Genomic DNA, 14,804 nt, shown 5'->3' on the forward strand with positions numbered 1-14,804 from the left:
ATTTTTGGTAGATGTTTTCAAATTGGCCTCCAAAAATGTACCAGTTTACTTTCCCTTCACCAGTATGGTCAAAAGTGCTTACTTCCCAATACCTATGCCAGCTCTATATTTTATTAAACACCAAAATTTTTGCCACTGTAATAGGTGAAAAATAGGATGATCTTGTTTCAACTCATTTTTCTCTAAGTGAGGTTGAACTTTTTTTTTTTTTTTTTTTTTTTTTGAGATGGAGTTTCACTGTAGTCACCCAGGCTGGAGTAGGCTGGAGTACAGTGACACAATCTTGGCTCACTGCAACTTCCGCCTCCGGGTTCAAGCTATTCTCCTGCCTCAGCCTCCCAAGCAACTGGGATTACAGGCGCCCATTACCATGCCTGGCTCATTTTGTATTTTTAGTAGAGACGATGTTTCACCGTGTTGACCAGGCTGGTCACGAACTCCTGACCTCAGGTGATCCACCTGCCCTGACCTCCCAAAGTGCTGGGATTACAAGCGTGAGCCACCAGCGCCGGGCCAGGTTGAACATTTTTCTTATGTGTATTCATCATTTCTCTTTCTGTAAACTGCTTAGTGTGAACTGCTGAAACCTTTGCATGTTTTTTACCTATCAGCTTTCTTATTTGTATACTTCTACTTAAAATAGATTTACCTTGCTAGGCATGGTGGCCCATACCTGTAATTGCAGCACTTCGGGAAGCTGAAGCAGGAGGATCACTTGAGCACAGGAGTTTAAGACCAGCCTGGCCAACATAGTGAGACGCGGTCTATTACCCCCCGCCCCCCGAAAAAAAATTAGTTGTGCATGGTGGTGTGCACCTCTAGTCCCCGGCCACTCAGGAGGCTGAGGCAGGAGGATCACTTGACCCGAAGAGCTTAAGGCTGTAGTAAGCTAGGATTGCCCCACTGCCCTCCAGCCTGGGTGACAGAGTGAGACCAGTCTCTGAAAAAAATAAAAATTAAATTAAAAATATATTTACCTGAAGAAGCTCAATTTTAAAGATCTCTTATTTTCCTCCTTCAGGCTTTTCATATTCTGGCATTGGGTTTACTAGAAGAGAAGCAACAGCTTCAAAAAGCTCCTGAAGAAGAAGTAACATTTGACTTTTATCATAAGGCTTCAAGTATGTTTGAGTATCACTTTTCAACACATTTGTCATTGAAAGTTTAGATCTTAAGGAGTTTTAGTTTGTCAAACCTGAAAGTTTATATCTTACAGAGTTTTAATCTGTCAGTCCTTAAAACATAGGTAACCCTGAAATAATTTTTTTTCCTATCATTCTTAGTTTGTAACTAATATTTTCAAGTATACTAATATATTTTTAAATCCCTTACTGTAGTCTTTACTACAATCTTTTTACTACATGATCTCCCCACTGTTTTTTTTTTTTTGGTTGCATATATTGGTGTTTTTTTACTTTAATTCCTTATCTCAGTATTATCAAATATTTGCTGCTGTGTCAACCATAGCATTCATGTGACATGTCTTAATAAGATATTAATGTTTCTGAATTTTAAATGATAGAAATCTGAATGATAATGTATTCATTTTTGCATTGTATTCAACTTGGAAGAAAAGGATAGTTTTAAATTAGATTTCTAATAAATGCTACCTGATTAAGATAGTTTTTTCTTTTTTTTTTTTTTTTTTTGAGGCAGAGTCTCGCTCTGTCGCCCAGACTGGAGTGCAGTGGCCGGATCTCAGCTCACTGCAAACTCCGCCTCCCGGGTTCACGCCATTCTACTGCCTCAGCCTCCCGAGTAGCTGGGACTACAGGCGCTCGCCACCTCGTCCGGCTAGTTTTTTGTATTTTTTAGTAGAGACGGGGTTTCACTGTGTTAGCCAGGATGGTTTCGATCTCCTGACCTCGTGATCCGCCCGTCTCCGCCTCCCAAAGTGCTGGGATTACAGGCTTGAGCCACCGCGCCCGGCCTAAGATAGTTTTTTCAAAGCACATTCCAGGCATGTTGATTATAAAAGCAATAGGAGACAAATGTTTTCTGTTTACATGCTGTATTCTTTAGATCCCTGAAGACATCAAAAACCTATTCAGTTTATGGATATGACATCCCCCACTTCAATATTTTTGGCAATTTTGTTTCTCATTAAGCACTTTTGCTTAGATGTTGAGTAAAGCAGAGAAAAGACCAGAGACAGATATTTAGGGTAGCTTTCACTTAGCAGTGCCAGTAAAAGATGTAAGAGAGAGACTTAAACTCATTTTTAAATTTAGTAGATCATGTCATTATAACCCAGTACTTCATATAATTGCAGATTTGTCCATTGAAAAATTAATGTAGTTAAGGGATTGATTCACAAACCTTGGTTATCAATGTAAATAACATTAACTAGAAATTGTAATTTGTATATAATTATGAGGACATAATTGACTCTCCATATCTGTGGGTTCCATATCTAGGGATTCAACCAGTCACAGATTGAAAATATTCAGAGGGAAAAAGGAAAGGGTGGTTGTCACTGCGCTGAACATGTACGGACATTTTTTTTCTTGTCATTATTCCCAAAACAATATTATCTAACAACTATTTACATAGCATTTACATTGTATTAGACATTATAAGTAGTCTAGAGATGATTTAAAGCATACAGAAGCATGTGTATAGATTTTTGAAAATATTACACCATTTTATGTAAGGGAATTGAGCATTAGTGGATTTTGGTGTCCATAGGGGTCCTGAAACCAATTCCCTGAGGATACCAAGAGATGACTATATGTATTTATTTATGATGTGTGATTTTGTGTTTTAAAAAAGGATTGGGAAGTTCAGCCATGAATATACAAATGCTTTTGGAAAAACTCAAAGGAATTCCCCAGTTAGAAGGCCAGAAGGACATGATAACGTGGATACTTCAGGTAAACTAGAAAAGTAAAGTGATCATATCTTGGTTTAAATATTTAAGAATTCTCTGCTTGCCTCCAAAATTAAACCGCTGTACCATTGTAGCCATTTACTACTGGTTTTCTTTTTCTTTTTTTTTTTTTTTGAGACGGAGTCTCGCTCTGTCGCCCAGGCTGGAGTGCAGTGGCGCAATCTCAGCTCACTGCAAGCTCTGCCTCCCGGGTTTACGCCATTCTCCTGCCTCAGCCTCCCGAGTAGCTGGGACTACAGGCGCCCGCCATCTCGCCCGGCTAGTTTTTTGTATTTTTTAGTAGAGACGGGGTTTCACCGTGTAGGCCAGGATGGTCTCGATCTCCTGACCTCGTGATCCACCCGTCTTGGCCTCCCAAAGTGCTGAGATTACAGGCTTGAGCCACCGCACCCGGCCATACTACTGGTTTTCACAATCACTTAATTCTTTATGTTAATAATTCTATTTTCCTATATTTTAGTGTAGTTTTAAAAATAAGCTAAGATTTATTCATTTTTTTTTGTCATTATTTAGTCAACTTTACTGAATACCTACCATGTGCCATGCTCATTTATAGATTTCTAGATGGAACAAGACAGACAAGGTGCTCACTATCATAGAACATATACTGTAGTTGAGGGACAGACATTAAACAAATAAATAAACAAGAAAATATCAGAGTAATTCAGTAGATGAGTAAGGGCTTACTTTGGGTAATTAGGGAAGGCCTCTCTCAAAATACGGCATTAGAGCTAAGATCTGAATGACATGGAGTCAGTCTTAGAAGAGTCTGGAAGAGTACTCCAGAAAGAGGGAACAGCAGTGCAAAAGCTCTGTGGTGGCCAGAAAGAAGACCAGTATGGCTGGAACATAATGGGTGAGGGATGGAAAAGTAGGCAGTGAGGTCAGAGGGGCAGCCGGGGGCCAGATCTTGTAGGTCCTTATAAGTCAGCATAAAGTGATACTTTTTTAGCACAATGGGAAAATACTGGCGGATTTTAAGTGACCTAATCTATATTTGTACAAGATGGTGTTGACTGCTGTGGAATAAATGGATTACGGGGAATAGGCATAGAAGTAAGGAAACTGTTAGGAGACTGTTGCAGTAATCTTGATGTGAAATAAGCATGACCTAGGCTAAGATGCAGATAGTAAGACTCTGAACTGATTAAGGTGTATCTTTTTTTTTTTTTTGAGACGGAGTGTCGCTCTGTCGCCCAGGCTGGAGTGCAGTGGCGTGATCTCAGCTCATTGCAAGCTCCGCCTCCTGGGTTCACGCCATTCTCCTGCCTCGGCCTCCCGAGTACCACAGGCGCCTGCCACCTCGCTCAGCTATTTTTTTGTATTTTTTTTAGTAGAGACGGGGTTTCACCATGTTAGCCAGGATGGTCTCGATCTCCTGACCTCGTGATCCACCCATCTCGGCCTCCCAAAGTGCTGAGATTACAGGCTTGAGCCACTGCGCCTGGCCGATTAAGGTGTATCTTGACGGTATATGAAGATAGAATCTGTAGTACTTGCTCATCAGTCTAATGGGAGGGATGAAGGAAATGAAGAAATCAAAGATGAGGCTGGGCACGGTGGCTAATCCCAGCACTTTGGGAGGCCAAGACGGGCAGATCACCTGAGGTCAGGAGTTCGAGACCAGACTGGCCAACATGGTGAAACCTCATCTCTACTAAAAATACAAAAATTAGCCAGGCGTGGTGGTGCACGCCTGTAGTCCCAGCTACTCGGGAGGTTGAGGCAGGAGAATCGCTTCAACCAGGGAGGTGGAGATTGCGGTGAGCCGAGATCGCACCGCTGCACTCCAGTCTGGGTGACAGAACAAGAATCTGTCTCAGAAAAAAGGAAATCAAAAATGACTCCTGGATTTGGTTCTTGAACTATTGAGTAGATAGCATTGCCTTTGGAGACAAGTGAATTAAATAAGCAGGGGAGAGAGACGCCAGGAATGTTACTTGAATGGAAAACCTCCACATAGAAACATGAAACTGGCTGGGTGCGGTGGCTCACGCCTGTAATCCCAGAACTTTGGGAGGCCGGCATGGGTGGACCACGAGATCGGTAGTGGCCAGACCAGCCTGGCCAAGATGGCAAAACCTCGTTTCTACTAAAACTGCCAAAAAAAAAAAAAAAAAAATTAGCTGGGCATGGTGGCAGGCGCCTGTAATCCCAGCTACTCAGGAGGCTGAGGCAGGGGAATTGCCTGAACTCGGAGGGCGGAAGTTGCAGTGAGCCAAGATTGCGCCCCTGCACTCCAGCCTGGACAACAGAGTGAGACTCTGTCTCAAAAAAAAAAAAAACAAAAAACATGAAACCAGGATTATGGAGCTTCTGCACTCATTGCATTCATTAAGATATTCTGATGTTTATTACTAAGAATTGTTTTGATAATTAGAATGTATAGAGTAGTTATTTTTCACATTCTTGTCAATTGGAAATCTTGGTACTGATTTATACTTTCAGCTATAAGAGGGCAGCTCTTTTTACTACTTAATTAGAAACAGTCCTTAAGCATGATGTAACGATGTAACTATAAGATAATGATATTATTAAAATTCTTCTTGAAGTAGATTTTATGAATATTTAGTATTTGTGTCAAACTAGCCAATATTATTTTAAGATATAAAATCAAACAAAAGTAGGTAACTATTAAGAAAGTCCGTTGAGGTACCATTTAGTTCAATGTTCATATCCCATAGAGATGGTGCTATGAATTGCAGATCTAGTCCTGAAAATTCATTTTCAATTAGAATACTAAATTTTATTATCAAAATATGTAAAAGCATACGTATCTGCTGTTAAAAACATTAGATACTCTATCCAGATGGTCGATTTAAAGCTATGTTGTAAGTGTTCATCTTGGGAAATTTTTCCTCATGAGACCAAGGTTCCTTCAAAATATAAATAAATTTTACTGGGCACAGTGACTCATACTTATAGCTCCAGCACTTTGGGAAGTCAAGGTGGGTGGCTTGCTTGAGCCTAGAAGTTCAAGACCAGTCTGGACAATGTGGCAAAAACTCCATCTCTACGAAAAATATAAAAATTATCCAAGGATATGGTGGTGTGTGCCTCTAGTCCCAGCTACTTGAGAAGCTGAGGTGAGAAGATGGCATGAGCCTGGGAGACAGAGGTTGCAAGTGAGCCAAGATTGTGCCGCTGCACTCCAGCCTGGACGACAGAGTGAAACTCTGTCAAATGAATGAATTAATGCATTAATGAATGAATTAATGAATGTATTCATGCTGAAACCATGACCTTTGTTAATAAGAATGAAGCAGTTCTGTGTAAGCTGTTGTGGAAATGTCTCCGAAGATAGGCTGGGTGCGATGGCTCACGCCTTTAATCCCAGCGCAGGCCCAGGCGGGTAGATCACAAGGTCAGGAGATCGAGACCATCCTGGCTAACAAGGTGGAACCCCGTCTCTACTAAAAATACAAAAATTAGCCAGGCGTTGTGGTGGGCGCCTGTAGTCCCAGCTACTCAGGAGGCTGAGGCAGGAGAATGGCATGAACCCCGGAGGTGTAGCTTGCAGTGAGCCAAGATCGCGCCACTGTGCTCCAGCCTGGGTGACAGAGCAAGACTCTGTTTAAAAAAAAAGAAAAAGAAAAAGAAATGTCCCCGAAGATAAATGATTAAGTGAAAAGAGGATATGTGAAACAGTATGTATGGTAGCATCTCTTTTTATGAAAATAGATGTAAATATAAAAATTATATATTCTGATAGAGGTGTTGCAATCAGGGAGAGGAGGACCATTTTGTATCTTTGTCTTTTTTTTTTTGAGACAGGATCTCGCTCTGTCACCTAGGGTGGAGTGCAGTGGCACGATCTCAGCTCATTGCAACCTCCATTTCCCAGGTTCAAGCGATTCTCCTACCTCAGCCTCCCAAGTAGCTGGCATCACAGGCATGGGTCACCACGCCTGACTAATTTTTGTATTTTTAGTAGAGACAGGATTTTGCTATGTTGGCCAGGCTGGTCTCTAACTCCTGACCTCAGGTGATCCACCCTCCTTGGCCTCCCACAGTGCTGAGATTACCCCGCCTCTGCCTCCAAAAGAGCAATCACCATTTTGTGTCTTTGTTTTTATGTGTTTTTGCACAAGAATGTTATTTCAAATTTAAAAAATTTTTGTTTCCTGACAAATCTCTTGAAAGCTAACAGAGGCATGCCTCCAGCCTACTGAATCAGCTGATCGTGCTACCAGTGGCCTCCTCAGCTGAATTGCTCATTGACCAGGGGAGGTGTTTGTCACAGAGTCACTTTTTTTCCTTCATATATTGAAATAGTTTTAAGTGAAAGACATTTGGAGATATGATGCCAAAATTAAATTAGTGGATGTTTCTGTTCCTGGTCAGTCTAACGGTCTAACTAACTCTTTTAACGTTTCATCTGTTTTTCACAGATGTTTGACACAGTGAAGCGATTAAGAGAAAAATCTTGTTTAATTGTAGCAACCACATCAGGATCAGAATCTGTTAAGAATGATGAGGTATGACACTGTAATAACACTGTAGTAATGGTGACATTCTATCTCTGAACTTTACTGGTGTAAGGGAGCTGCTGCTTTTTTGTTAGGAGAAACCTGTTTATTGTATAAAGTACATGAGATCTGTTCATCTTTTATTCATTATGTTTCTATATTGTGGGGATTAATGGTACGTGACAATGCAGTATAATTTTTGTATTTTGCAAAAACAGGAGAAATTGGTATATAGTAGAGCTCTATTAGAAATACCATATTTTGGCTGAGCGTGTGTGGCTCACTCCTGTAATCCCAGCTCTTTGGGAGGCGGAGGTGGGTAGATTCCTTGAGGTCAGGAGTTCAAGACCAGCCTGGCCAATATGGCAAAACCCTGTCTCTAATAAAAATACAAAAATTAGCCCAATGTGGTGGAGTGCTCATGTAGTCCCAGCTGCTCAGGAGGCTGAGGCACGAAAATCACTTGAACCCAGGAGTCAGAGGTTTCAGTGAGCCAAGATCACGCTACTGCATTCCAGCCTGGGTGACAGAGCAAGTTTCCATCTCAAAAACAAAAAACTGAAATACCATATTTTATTAGCTTTTAATATATTTTAGTGACTTAAATTGGGATATGTCTCACAATAAATGACTTTCATCAACAGCATTTTTTAGAGAAATATAAGATAGTGGTACATCTTAGATTCAATGAAATGCAATAATATTTGTGTTATTTCTATAATACAGTGAATCGGGTTTTGATGATTCTAATATTTATATTATTAGAATAATACTATTTGTGGTTATTACGTGTTCTTCCTAAAAGTAAAACACACTGGATGTAAATTTGAATAGAAATTTAAAATGCACCAAATGTATCTCAGTAATATTGTTAAAGTTAAAAAAGTTGTTAAAGTTCTCATTTTTAACAGTACATTTAGAAGTAACTGTTAGAAATCAAGATTATTTAAATTGTCAGTGATTAAGTGATTGACAAATGATTTTGAAATTTTGTTTTATCCAATTTTATTTCTTAATGTACCTGCACTGAGTATAAAAGGCAATTAATTGGATATTTAAAGTTCTTAGCTTTTTACAGTAAATTATTTAAATAACTAGAGGAATAATTAGTTGTGTGATGTCATGCAGCCTGTAATGCTAGTTTTGAGACGTTAAACTGAATCCAGGATGTAAGGGGTAATCAGAGTTTCAGAATCTTATTCTAAGGAATTTTTTCATCCAAACAGCGTATATAAATTTTTAACAGTGGATCTTACCTAAATTTGTCATTTCTTAATACCCAGATTACTCACGATAAAGAAAAAGCAGAACGAAAAAGAAAAGCTGAAGCTGCTAGGCTACATCGCCAGAAGATCATGGCTCAGATGTCTGCCTTACAGAAAAACTTCATTGAAACTCATAAACTCATGTATGACAATACATCAGAAATGCCTGGGAAAGAAGACTCCATTATGGAGGAAGAGAGGTAAAATAAAGCAAACCCAAAAATTACCAACTCAATTTTTGGAGGAAAAGTTAAATAGTCACTTTAAATTATGCTTTCCTAAAATGTATTTTGTGGCAAGAGAAATTCAACTATTTTCATTCTAGAAAGGTCAGAGTGAAGACTCTTAAGGTACTTATTGAATGTAATTTTATACTGATAAATGCATTGAGTGTGCGGTAAAGTTATGTTAGGAACCTTTATGCACAAAAACCCATTATTTTGTATGCATTAGCACTTTTAGGTACACATTTACACATCAGTTCCCTTATTTCACATTGTTATTTCTAATAAAAATGACTGCAGCTATTACATACTGGAAACAAATTCTTTGCCTGAAAAAGGTGGCTTATGCGAGTTTTTCTTTTTTTCTTAAAGAGAAGAAAGACATTGCCTATAACTACAGGTATGGATAGTACCTTGGAATTGGAATCAGTAAATCTGGTTTTCTGAGTTCTGACTGTGGTATGCTCTTAGAGAAATTGGTTAATTTTCTGAGCTGTGCTGTCTAGGCTATTATACAGTGAGAAAAGGGAGGAGACATAATAATGTTACTTTGAAAAGCATTCCAAGAAATTTAAAATACTGGAAGTACCAGCTTTGGCCCTTTTTTAAGACAAGCTTTCACTGCTGTTTAAAACAATATGTGTTGTGGGCTGTGAGCGGTGGCTAACGCCTGTAATCCCAACACTTTGGGAGGCTGAGGCGGGTGGATCACCTGAGGTCAGGAGTTCGAGACCAGTCTGGCCAACAGGCAAAACCACATCTCTACTGAAAATACAAAAATTAGCTGGTTGTGGCTATGCATGCATTGAGTCCCAGCTACTTGGGAGGCTGAGGCACGAGAATCGCCTGAACTTGGGAGCCAGAGGTTGTAGGGAGCAGAGATTATGCCACTGCACTCCAGCTTGGGCAACAGAGCAAGACTTTCTCAAAAAAAAAAAAAAAATGTTGTGGATACTTTTAGAAAATTGTGCTTTTGGAATAATAGTAGGCACATTACATCCTATCTGATCTGTATCTTTAGTCTTGAAGCTGAGTATGCTAACAAGGACCATAAAGAATAATGATTATATTAGTGATTAAAAATAAAAAGATATGAAGGTATGCTTTCCTTGGCTGACTATATTGTAATAAAACTGGAAATTTTAAATGACAAGCCAAAGTCCCATCTCTAGATATTGTATATTAACAACATACTATTTAGAAATAGAAAGAAACTATTGACGATAAAATAAGAAGGTATAAGTAAAGGTGTACTCAGAGTTCATTTATGGCCTTAATGCTTTCATTATTTATTTTTATTGCCTGATTGATTGGACATGTGATTTTTTAATGTGTTCTTATTGAAAACAATTTAAATAATGCAGGAAGTCCCCCTTTGACCATCTTTGCATTACTGGTCTTTATCCACACGTAACCATGATTACAAATTACCACTGTTCTTAGACCTCTTTCTATGCATTTATGAACATGAGTACATGAAGAAATAGTGAGGCTTGTTTCATGTTTTCTAGTGGTTTTTCTTTTTTAACCATACATTTTGTCTGCAGCTTGCTGTTTCAATGTCTTAGGAATCTTTGGATATCAGTACGTATCACTCTATAGTGTAGATTCTACATCATTGTTTATGACTGCTGCATAGTGGTCTCTCATGTGGTTATATAGAGGTTATTTATCTGACTTTAGACATTTAGGTTGCTTCTAATTTTTCCTTATTACAGTTAATGGGAACCTTTTTGTATGTGTCTTCTTGTGCAACTCTGCAAGTACTTAGTCAAGGAGTCCGGTAAGGGAAAGGGCTGAGTTAAAATTTTTATAGATGTGGCCACATTTCCATTCAGAGTGGTTTTACCAGTTTCTGCTCCTGATAGTGTATATAGGTGCCCAGTTTACTTTGTTCTCACCAATACTTAACTATTTTCAATGCTTGAAAACATGTAATGTTATTAAAATTACAGATTTGTGCCAATCTGGCTGAATTTCCCCAGTTGCTAGTTAGTACCAGGTAGAGCATCTTCTCATATCATTATTCACTGACGTTTTACATTTTATCCTCTGGGAATTGCTTATTATTATTCTTTGCCCATCTCTATTGATCTCTATTGGGTGCTTTGCTCTTGTCTTATTGACTTATATAAATCTTAAAATTAATACTTTGTTACATATGTTTCCCATATTTTGTACCTGTTTCTTTAACCTTAATTATGGGGTTTAGCCATAGAGAAGTATGCAGTGTTGATAAAGACAAATTTATCAGTCTTTTAGAGTTTTAACTTTTTGTATTAATATTTTGTTTAAGAAAGCTTTTCCTATCCCAAAGTCTCAAATATATTCTCTCATATTTTTTTAAACCCCCTTTTTTTCTTTTTTTTTTTTTAAGAGATGGAGTCTCACTGTGTTGCCCAGGCTAGAATGCAGTGGCTCTTCACAGGGATAATTATGATGCACTACAGCCTCAAACTCCTGGGCTCAAGTGATCCTCCTGCCTTACCCTCCTGAGTAGCTGGGACTACAGACGTGTATCACCACACCCAGCCAAAATTTTAATTACATAGTTTTACACACACACACACACACACACACACACACACACACACGAGATGGAATCTTGCTTTGTCACCTAGACTGGAGTACAGTGGTTTGATCTGGCTCACTGCAACTTCCGCCTCCTGGGTTCAAGCAATTCTCCTGCCTCTACTTCCTGAGTAGCTGGGATTACAGAGGCCTGCCACCACACCTGGCTAATTTTGTTGTTGTTGTTGTTGTTGTTGTATTTTTAGAGAGATGGTGTTTCACCATGTTGGCCAGGCTGGTCTCGAACTCCTGGCCTCAAATGATCTTCCCACCTCAGCCTCCCAGAGTGCTGGACTTATAGGCGTGAGCTATTGTGCCTGGCCATATTACATAGGTACATTAATAATTTTCCTCTTGAAAGCTGAATGTCAGAGATAAAGCTAAAGTTCCATTTGAGCACCAGCCCAAATCCTGGACTTCTTTCTGTTCCTTAGAGGTTCTCTGGTTATAAGTTTTATGTGTATCTGCCAGAATTTTTCCTATGTTATTAATACAAATATATGTAGCCATGTAGCCACAGAAATTATAGCATGTCATTCAGCCTTTGGTTTTATTTACATTAATAGTATTATGTACATATCACTCTACAACTTCCCATTTTCACTCTGTATTATGCCTTGGAAATCTATGTATGTTCTTATATACAAAACGAGCTCAGCATTTTTCAGTCTTGGCATTTACGCAGCTGTTTTTTTTTTTTTTCATGCAGTACTGTCCTGTGAATTGTGGGACTGCATCCTGTGCCCACTAGTACCTTGTGACAATCAATAAGTAAACCTTTCATAATTTATTGCTAGATGCCTCCTAGGAGATGGTTCCACATAATTACCACCTTTTAAAAACTGCAGAGTAGGCCAGTTGTGGTGACTTACGCCTGTAATCCCAGCACTTTGGGAGGCCAAGGCAGGCAGATCACGAGGTCAGGAATTTGAGACCAGCCTGGCCAACATAGTGAAACTCTGTCTCTACTAAAAATACAAAAAAATTAGCTGGGCATGGTGGCAGGTGCCTGTAATTTCAGCTACTTGGGAGGCCGAGGCAAGGAGAATCACTTGAACCTGGGAGGCAGAGGTTGCAGTGAGCTGAGATCGCGCCACTGCACTCCAGCCTGGCAACAGTGCAAGACTCTGTCTCAAACAAAACAACAAAACAAAAAGCTGCAGAGTGTTGTCTGTTAGGTAAGTTCATTTATAATGATGATGAATATTTATTTATTGTTCAGTGATATACCATAGTTCAGGGAGCTTCTTGCACAGAGACAATATTGCAGAGTAGTTCAGAGCGTAGATGGTGAGCCTAGATTACCTGGATTAAATCCTGGCTCTGCTACATACTATTAAGGAGTCATTGGGTGAGTCTCTTATTGTCACTAGGCCTCAGTTTCTTCATCTGAAAAGTGGAAGTGTCGCAGGATCCTTAGGGTGTTGCTTTTCCAGCCAGAAACCTCTGTGGCCAGTGGCACCTTTGCCAGAATTTTGCTCAGTCTCTCTGGGCTCATCCTGCCTACTTGACCCAGCAGGCTGCACTTGGCTCACACTACCAGCCTGGATCTCATGCCTGCCAAGGGTGAGCCAGGTGTGGAGTGACCAGGGGTGCATGAGCGGGCACCTGCAGGGTCCAGCCACTGTGCACAGCCAGGCACGCCGGCTGCTGCGGCGGGGCAGGCAGCTCTCAGCACTGGGACAGGGGCCAGCTCTGTGCAAGCCTGCACCTGAATCATATGCACCAGCAGCTTCTGCTATGGGGACTCGTGTCTGGACAATGGGAATGTGGTAGCACCTGGAAGCTCAGAGATGCCAGAGACTGTGAAGCCCCAAAGAGAGTGTCACAGCCCTGGCTCAGGGAGCCCCTAGGTCTGGGCTCCCTGAAGGACCACAGCTTATCTCTCCTTGTCACCTGCAATATGGCAAGTGGTAGATGTGGGCGTTTCAGCCCTGTTTGTGTTACTAGCTCTTTCAGTCCTGCCATTTGGTAGTTCCTGAGTTCTTGTCCTGCATCCAGGAAGAATGAGGTACACGGACAACTGGAGGGTGAGCAAGGTGGAGAGCTTTACTTTATTAAGCAACAGAACAGCTCTCTAGGGACCCCAAGTGGGTAGCTCTTTCTGCAGGCAGGTCATCCCAGCGAGTGTCCAGCACTTAGTGGAGAGGAGATCCAAAATGGGTGTTGCCTTTCCACAGGCAAGTCATCCCAGTGAGTCAGGAGACTTGAATTGGGTTGCTCCTTCCTGCAACTGGTAGTCCCCATGTGAGTCTGGCTGAGTCTGGGGTTTTTATGGGCTTCAGAAGGGAGAAAATGCGTGCTGATTGGTCCATAGACAAATCTGGAGAAAGCACCATAAATTCTCACTCCAGGTTGTGGACTCCACCTGTAACTGACATACCAGTCCCCGGGCTTCAGGCCATTCCTGGTTTGAAGGTGGGACTTCACTGGGGACCCACCCCTTTCTGCCCAGGAACCTGTCTTCCTCCTGCTGCCATCAACATGTCATCCACAACTCCCTGGCTGTTTGTGCCAAGGGGCATCTACAGGCCCATGCTGAGCCACCTGTTTCCCCTTGGCCTTTCTTCCATGCTTATCAGCACCCGAAGACCAGAGGGGCCAAGGCAGCAGGGGGCTGGCGTGTCAGTACTGCCCCAAGTGTGCACACACCTGGCCGGGCCACGGCAGCACCCAGGCTTGGCCACAACTTTGCTCCAAAATCAGAATGGGTGTTGGGAGTGGGGAGAGGCTCAGAACAGGCACTTCTGAGCTGGGCAGCTGCAGCTGTGCCTGGGAGTGCGGAGCTCTTGCCCCACAAACTCGGAAGGGGTGGGCTCCCTCCTGTTCCCAACCCAAGGGCTCCATGGAACACGTTGCCCCAGCCACGCCTCCACTGCCGCAGCAGACATCTTTGCAGCAGCTGCTCTAGACATAATAATAATACCTACCTCATAGGATTATTTTAAGTATTGAGTAAACATGTAAAGTATTTGAAACAGTGCCTAGCTTCACAATCAGCATGTTGTAAATATTTGCCATTATTTAAATATTGTACACATCAGTAGATCCTGAGTTTTGCCCAGTCAGTAAGAGTAGATTCTAAGAATTGCTGAATCATTTTAGTTTGAATAGCTACTAAAATAGAATAGAAACCAAAATGCTTAATGACAGAGAATGGATAAAACTGTTATGGCACATATAGTAAGAGCTGTGCATCCATTTAAAAATGTTTCTGAAGAAGTTTTAATGATGTAAGAAACTATAAGTGAATAGAGCAGGATGTAAATCTGTGTAATGTGATTTTATTTATATGAAGAAGTATATTATAAATAGAAAGCAGACTAGAAGGAAATATACAAGGTTACTAGTGGGTATCTCTAGGTTGTGGGAATATAACATTTAT

At 40.7% G+C, this 14,804-nt stretch overlaps 1 protein-coding gene across 2 annotated transcripts in view; it reads left to right on the plus strand.

Moving 5' to 3' along the window:
• LOC111529161 (E3 ubiquitin-protein ligase UBR1) overlaps nucleotides 1-14,804 on the plus strand; it is a 158,966-nt gene that overhangs the window by 81,637 nt on the left and 62,525 nt on the right. For both annotated transcript variants that reach the window (XM_023196014.2, XM_026447834.1), the window contains exons 26-29: nucleotides 1,022-1,121; nucleotides 2,773-2,873; nucleotides 7,282-7,368; nucleotides 8,643-8,824. In XM_023196014.2, the coding sequence (XP_023051782.2) occupies nucleotides 1,022-1,121; nucleotides 2,773-2,873; nucleotides 7,282-7,368; nucleotides 8,643-8,824 (470 nt within the window). The remainder of the gene's footprint in view (nucleotides 1-1,021; nucleotides 1,122-2,772; nucleotides 2,874-7,281; nucleotides 7,369-8,642; nucleotides 8,825-14,804) is intronic.

This window comes from Piliocolobus tephrosceles, unplaced genomic scaffold (assembly GCF_002776525.5).
Source record: "Piliocolobus tephrosceles isolate RC106 unplaced genomic scaffold, ASM277652v3 unscaffolded_108, whole genome shotgun sequence".
NCBI classification, from domain to species: Eukaryota; Metazoa; Chordata; class Mammalia; order Primates; family Cercopithecidae; genus Piliocolobus; species Piliocolobus tephrosceles.